General features: G+C 46.0%; 1 protein-coding gene across 2 annotated transcripts in view; it reads right to left on the minus strand.

Annotated features, from left to right (window-relative positions):
* The window catches only part of map7 (microtubule associated protein 7), a 117,452-nt gene extending 115,722 nt beyond the window's left edge, over positions 1–1,730 (minus strand). The window contains exon 1 of one of the 2 annotated variants that reach the window (XM_033020969.1): positions 1,362–1,730. In XM_033020969.1, coding sequence (XP_032876860.1) covers positions 1,362–1,413 — 52 coding nt within the window. In that variant the 5' untranslated portion in view covers positions 1,414–1,730. The remainder of the gene's footprint in view (positions 1–1,361) is intronic. The other variant, XM_033020964.1, reaches the window with a different exon arrangement.
* Between the last annotated feature and the right edge of the window lie 6,140 nt (positions 1,731–7,870).

Below are 7,870 nucleotides of genomic sequence, written 5' to 3' on the forward strand. Positions count from 1 at the left end.
TTCCACGATACTCTACAATACATCTCAGAAGTTACATTTTATCTCAGACGAATGAATATAAACACCAAATAAAAATCAAGAACACTTTCTACTGTCCGGAATTTTCTCCGCGGTTCCGTGGAATTCAATTCACAATGTTGTTAAACTTAATTTCTAATGATACTTGTTTAACCACCAACTTTCAACGCACCGCGATACAAAATACTGCGGTTTCTGAATGATTATGTGGCAAGGAATTTGGGTGTTCACGTTTTCTAATACAGCTGCAGGAAGCATTCGGCAGGTTCATGCTCAACATTACTAAGCTTGATAGAACAGGCAACATCACATATATATCCAGCCGCACCCTTCATCCTAAACCCAGCACCAGGTAAAACAATGAAAGTGAACGATACACGTCGCTGCACAGTGACGATATAATCTTTATACAACGAAAGCCTGACACTTTCATTTATTGAGTGGGATAAACGTGAAGCAGTCGATGATTTAATCCATGGGTATTCAACATTTTTTACAAAACAACAATGTAAACGTCTTCAACAGCTTCTTTTTCCCCCATTGTATTTGTGAAGAAATATGTTCAAACAGAATTCAATTTAATTGAAAAGCCAACTCGTCCTCAAGACAGTTCAATCAGGCAAGGCACATTACTGGAAAGGAGACAGCGTCAACTAAAACGGCGTTAAACAAAGTCACGACTCAATTGGGGCTATTTCAATTACTTTTCCCTTTCTTGTGTCACTTGTTGTTCCACTTTGCAACGACGCTGGTTCCAGGTCCGTCGCGTGCCCCGGGATTAGCTGCAGTTCCCAGATCAGGTCGCGTCCCCGGGATTTGCTGCGGCTCCCAGGTCGCCCTCGTTCCCCCGGATTAGCAGTAGCGCACAGGTCGCCCGGGACTAGTTGCAGTTCCCAGGCTGCAGAGCCCAGGTTGCCTCCGTGCCCCGGGACTAGTTGCAATTGCCAGGCTGTAGAGCCCAGGTCGCCCCCGGGACTAGTTGCAGTTGCCAGGCTGTAGAGCCCAGGTTGCCCGCGTACCCCGGGACTAGTTGCAGTTGCCAGGCTGTAGAGCCCAGGTGCCCGCGTGCCCCGGGACTGCCCGCGACGCGAGCCCCGCCAGTTCCTGGTTCCACGCGCCGTCACGTGGCCAAGTGGTCGCTCGAGACAAACGGCCCAACCGCCCGTCCCGTCCCGTCTCTCCCGGGCCCCGCTTTAACACCGGCTTCAGGTGCGCCTCGCCACCTGCTCCCTCCTCCTTGCCGCTCTCCCTCCAGCCCCCCTCGCCCAAAAACTTTCACCTTCTCTCCTTCACATAAGCGTTCTCGCCCTGATTGTACATGTCGAGGACAACCATAAACTCACCGGCGCCGTCGCCGCCATCCACTCGGGATGCGACTCCCTCCGCCTCCGCCATTGCTCCTGACGTCAGCAGCAGGCGAACCCACCTTGGGGCGGCGGGAGATTCAACCAGTGAGAACACGGGCCCCGCCTTCGTCTGAGACAGGTAGCAGGTTGATGCATAGAGACCAACAGGTAACGGCCGGCTGGCGGGCGGGCGGGCTTAGCAGCATGCACTACACAAACACATCATGCGCGGGTCACACAGCTCCAGGTAGCAACTGGTATTACACCAACACATCACAAAGAAGTGACACGGTTGGTGGATAACAGCGATCATTACATAAATAAATATATCTCAGGACTTTGGATGGATGTTGCAAGAATCAATATGATGCATTAACGTATTGCAAACATGTAATAACAGGGGCCGTACGCAATAAACGAGTCATGCAGCACATTTATGAAACAAAGTTTCACGAAAAACACACATATTGGTGCGCAATATATTAACAGATGAGCTAAAAAAACTACTTGGATGCATTTCAAATACTGGATTATAACTTCGCTGGTGGCATTACTTATCATTTTTGAATGTATACCGGCAGTCATTTTTTAGAGTCCATCAGTTAGAATCGGAAGAGCAATAAATACCAACATTAGACAACAAAATGCTGGAAATGCTCAGCAGGTCAGATAACAACAGATAAGACCATTTCAGGTGGCATTTCATCTCAAATCTATTCTTTATTTTATCAATCAAAATCTAACCATGTGTTCACCAAGTCTGAAGAAGGGTCTCGACCCGAAACGCTGAGTTTATCCAGCTTTTTTGTGTACCTTCGATTTTTCCAGCATCTGCAGTTCTTTATTAAACATCGGTTCAAGAACTATCACCAACTAATATTAACATCAGATTCTGTGACTGCTCTGTAGTTATTTATGAATAGTTCAATGACTAAAATGATCTGACCACATTCTATCAAAATGAATTTGCAAGTGGCAGCAAAATTCAGCACGAGTCTCGAGTGCAACCATAGGGCAAACAAAACACTCTTTCATATATGTTTTAAAAATCTGCAAAATAAATTCAGAGATGGAAACTCAAGTGAGGTCAAGTTGAGTTTAATTTCATATACATAACAACCGTGATATACCGAAAAAATGAAAATCTTACTGAGTCCATCACATTATGTAGCTTCGTGCATTGGAATGGTAGTACCAGATTTATGATGCGACCAGTCACAATATTACTGTTCATCTGCAAAGGTTTGTTAGAGTATTCAGTGACATGTCAAATCTCTTCAAACTTCTAAGGAAGCAGAGGTGCCTTCACGCCTTATTTGTGATTACATCTCAGTGCTGGGCCCAGGATCATCCAGAATGATAATGCCCAGGAATTTGAAGCTGCTAACTCTCTCCACCACTGACCCACTAAAGAAAACTAGCGTGTGGTCCTGACTTCTCCTCTCTGAAGTCAACAATTAGGTCCTTGGAATAGCTGGAGTAACTCAGTGGGACAGGCAGCATCTCTGGAGAGAAGGAATGGCTGACATTTCGAGTCGAGACCCTTCTTCAGACTGAAAGTCACGGGAAAGGGAAACGAGATATAGACGATTATGTAGACATATAGAACAATGAATGAAAGATATGCAAAAAAGTAATGATGATAAAGGAAACAGGCCATTGTTAGCTGTTTGTTGGGTGAAAACGAGAAGCTGGTGTGACTAGGGTGGGGGACCTTGAAGTTAGATAAATCAATATTCATACCACTGGGCTGTAAGCTGCCCAAGCGAAATATGAGATGCTGTTCCAATTTGCATTTAGTCTCACTGACAATGGAGGAGATCCAGGACAGAAAGGTCAGTGTGGGAATGGGAAGGAGAATGAAAGTGTTTAGCAACCGGGAGATCAGGTAGGTTCAGGCGGACTGAGCAAAGGTGTTCCACGAAATGATCGCCCAGTCTACGTTTTGGTCTCACCGATGTATAAGAGTCCATATCTTGACACAATGGATATATCTTGAACAATGGATACAGTAGATGAGGTTGCAGGAGGTGCAAGTGAACTTCTGCCTAACCTGCAAGGACTGTCAGGGTCCCTGTTGAGGGAGGAGGTATAGGGACAGGTGTTGCATCCTCTGTGGTTGCAGGGGAAGATGCCTGGTGAGGGGGTGATTTGGGTGGGAATTGATGAGTTAACTATGGATTTGCGGAAGGAACAGTCTCTGCGGAAGGCGGAAAGGGGTGGAGATGGGAACTTGTGACTAGTGGTGGGATCCCATTGGAGGTGGTAAAATGTCGGAGGATTATGTGTTGCATGCAATGGCTTAAGGGGGTGACTAGGGGGACTCTGTCGCTTTTGTGATTGGGAGGAGGGAGAGCAAGGGCGGAGCTGTGGGGTACTGAGAGGGCCTCATCTATGATGGGATAGGGGAACCCCCCCCCCCCCCCCCCCGTTCCCTAATGAATGAGGACATCTCAGCTGTCCTGGTATGGAACACCTCATCTTGGGTGCAGATGCGGTGTAGACAGCGGAGTTAGTAGGGGAATGACTTTGCAGGAAGCATGGTGGGAAGAAGTGTAGTCGAGATAGTTGTGGGAGTCAATGGGTTTGTAACAGATCTCAGTCGATAGTCTATCTCCTGTGATGGAGACTGTGAGATTAAGAAGGGGGGAGAGTTGTCAGAGATGGTCCAAGTTGATTTGAGTGCAGGATGGAAATTGGTGGTGAAGTTAATGAAGCCCATGAGTTCTGCATGGAGATAAAGTATGGGGATAGGGCCAGTGTGCACCTGGAACAGGAATTGTTCAAAGTACCCTACAAAGAGTCAGGCATAGCTGGGGCCCACGAGGGTGCCCATAGCTACACTTTTGATTTGGAGGAAGTGGGAGGGATCGAAGGAAAAGTTGTTAAGGGTGAGGACCAGCAGCACTAGGTGGAGTAGAGTGTTAGTAGAGGGAAATTGGATGGTTTTAAGAAGAAGGCTTTAAGGCCTTCCTGCTGGGGGCTGGAGGTGTAGAGTGACTGAACATCCATTGTAAAGATGAGGGAGTGGGGGTTCCAAAAGTGGGTCATCAAAGAGATGAAGGGCTTGTTAGGTATCTTGGACATAGGTTGGGAGAGCCCTATCCCCGAACTCTATCTCCGTTACATTAACAATTACATTGGTTCTACCTCCTGCACCCATGCAGAACACGTGGACTTCATTAACCTCACCACCAATTTCCATCCTGCACTCAAATTCACTTGGACCACCTCCGACACCTCCCTCCCCTTTCTTGATCTCACAGTTTCCATCACAAGAGATAAACTATCGACTGACATCTGTTACAACCTTCCCCTGCAACCGCAGGAGACGCAACACCTGTCCCTATACCTCCTCCCTCGACTCTGTCCAGGGACCCCAACGGCCTTTTCAGGTTAGGCAGAGGTTCACTTGCACATTCTCCAACCTCATCTACTGTATCCGTTGTTCAAGATGTGGACTCTTAAATATTGGCGAGACCAAACGTCGACTGAGCGATCGTTTCGCTGAATACCTTCACTCAGTCTGCCTGTAGCTACCTGATGTCCCGGTTGTTAAACACTTTAATTCTCCTTCCCATTCCCACACTGGCTTTTCTGTCCTAGGCCTCCTTCATTGTCAGAGTGAGGCTAAACGAAAATTGGAGGGACAGCATCTCATATTTCGCTTGGGCAGTGGTATGAATATTGATTTATCTAACTTCAAGTAACCCCGGCATTCCCTCTGTCTCCATTCCTCCCCCTGCCGTCGCACCAGCTTCTCGTTTTCACCCAACAAACAGCTAACAATGGCCTGTTTCCTTTATCGTCATTACTATTTTGCATATCTTTCACTCATTGTTCTATATCTCTCTACATCATCGTCGATATCTCTCATTTCCCTTTCCCGTGACTTTCAGTCTGAAGAAGGTTCTCGACCCGAAACATCACCAATTCTTTCTCTCCAGTGATGCTGCCTGTCCCGCTCATTTACGCCAGTTTTTTGTGTCTATCTTCGGTTTAAACCAACATTTGCAGTTCCTTCATACCCAATTAGTTCTTTGATTTTATTGATGTTGAGCAAAAGATTGTTGTTGCAGCACCACTCCACAAGGTGTGCTATCTCTTTTTTGCTCGTTGACTCATCACCACCCGTGATTCAGTGGTGTCATTAACAAATTTATAAATTGCTTTGGTGTCATGCTCTGCCACATAGTCATGGGTGTAAACAGAGGAGGGGACCAAGCACACAGTTTCAAGGTTGATGGTTAGTAGTGGGAGATGTCATTATCAATCATTTTCCTTAATATTTTAATTTGTCAATTATACCACCATTGTTGGACTAATAATGAGTAACAATGACAGATTTACAGGGGGGAGACTACAGACTACAGATAATCTGATTGAATTGTGACAGAACAACAATCTTGTTCTCACCATTACCAAGGAATTAACTTCAGTAGAAGAAAGCCGGGGATCCATGAACTTCGTCTTCATTGATTGAATAATAGTGGATAAAGTTAAAAGCTTCAGCTTCCTGGGCGTATTTACTGTAAATGGCGACCTGTGGGCCACAAACAGCAGCTTGACCGACATAGTCCTGTTATACAGATGGTCCAAAGCAGAATGGAAATCTGGTAAGAAAGCATCTGCTGTTGACCTGTTGTGGCAAATTAAATGGGATCCAGGTCATTTCTGATGCGTTGATTGGACCCATAACCAACCTTTCCAGGCACGTTGTTACAGTGGATGTAAGTGCCGCTGGAAAGTATTCATTGAGGCAGGTATACATGCTCTTCTGGTACCATAGACGTCCAAGAAGTGCATGGTGAATAATGTATTATTTAAATTTATACTTTAATAGACCTTATATATATCTGACAGGTATCAAAACAAAGGTATTACCTTTTAAATGAAAAGAAAGATTTGCATTATTTACTCTGCTGTCTGTTAGAACCTCCCGACGGGCAGAAGCGCTACACAGACAGGCTGAGGTTGGGAGGGAGGGAGGGAGGGGGGATTTTTTAAAAAGTGCGGTCATACCCATGTTAAAAGTACAAGAATGCATAACTTTTTATTGTGTATATGTAATTCAGTTTATTGTGTATCATGTGTCATAGCGCTCTCTCTTTCTCTCTCTTTCGCTCTCTCTCTTTCTCTTTTTTTCTCTCTCTCTCTTTCTCTTTTTCTCTCTCTCTTTCTCTTTTTCTCTCTCTTTTTCTCTCTCCCCCCTGGAGACTGTGTGTGAGACAGCGGTTGATTGGCTGCCAAATACATCGGGCACAAATTGACAAATAGGAAAACAATAAAATCAGAATTCCGATTTAAATCGGAAGAATGTTATGCCTGACCTGCAGCAAAGATAGTAGTATCCGCTCCAGTATCTTTGATCTGCAGTTCCTTCCTATTGAAGAAGAACCCTGGCCCGAAACAACTCCCTCCACAAATGCCGCCTAGCCTGCTGAGTTCCTCCAGCACTCTGTGTTTTTTATTTAACTCTGAAATTGAAGATGGACATAAAGCTGGAGTAACTCAGCAGGACAGGCAGCGACAGACAGGAAGACCCTTCTTCAGACTGAATTGAACTCTCGTCGGTGAGAGTACTTATGATTACCTGAAGAAGGTTCTCGACCCGAAACACCACCCACTCCCCAGAGCTGCCGCCCGTCCTGCTGAGCCACCCCAGCCCCCTGTGTCCACCTTCAACTCCAGAACCAAACAAAAAACACAGAGTGCTGGAGGAACTCAGCGGGCCAGGCGAACAGACCAGGAGCCGGCCAGGGCCAGGGCCGGGGCCGGGGCTTCCCCCCCCCAACAAGAAAGAACCGCAGATGCAGCCGTTTCCGCAAAACGGCAAATAATTCCGAGAATGCATAGGCGAGAGAGGGAGTGAAAGAGCGAGAGAGAGACGAGATGGGGAGCAGGAGTGAGAGGAAGGGAGGGAGAGAGCGAATGACAGAGAGACACAGCGGGAGAGGGAGAGAGAAGGAGGGATGGAGGGAGAGATAGAGGGGAGAGAGAGAGAGAGAATAATAAAATAACGTGGGTGAATGACTTTACCTGCACACCAGAAGAGGCCCGTGCTCGCGGTCCGGTGCCCTCAATGACAATGAGTTAAGAAATTCTCCCGTGAATCTTATTCAAAGGAACGCGGCGTCATTAATACTTGGTCAAAACACAATTACATTTACTGAGGAATATGGATCGATGTATTGATGATACATTGTATCAAACGTGTTAACTGCTGGCTGTTAACAAGTACTAATAGTGGTAGTTAACAAATCGTCTTCGTATCATGGCCGGTGGAATGTGACTCGTTGTAACAATTATCCATGTTTGATTTGAAAAAAAATCCATATTTAACTACTCTGATTCTACCCCCCCCAACATTTCCATCACTGCAGCCAACTAATTACAGTGCCTGTACTCTCCAACCTGGCATTTTGTTCCTGGCAGTGTTCAGATGTAATTTTACTCCAATGGCTGGTTTTAGAAATGGTCAGAAATTCACTGACTGAGAAACTGAT

Source organism: Amblyraja radiata, chromosome 5, assembly GCF_010909765.2.
Source record: "Amblyraja radiata isolate CabotCenter1 chromosome 5, sAmbRad1.1.pri, whole genome shotgun sequence".
Taxonomy (NCBI): domain Eukaryota; kingdom Metazoa; phylum Chordata; class Chondrichthyes; order Rajiformes; family Rajidae; genus Amblyraja; species Amblyraja radiata.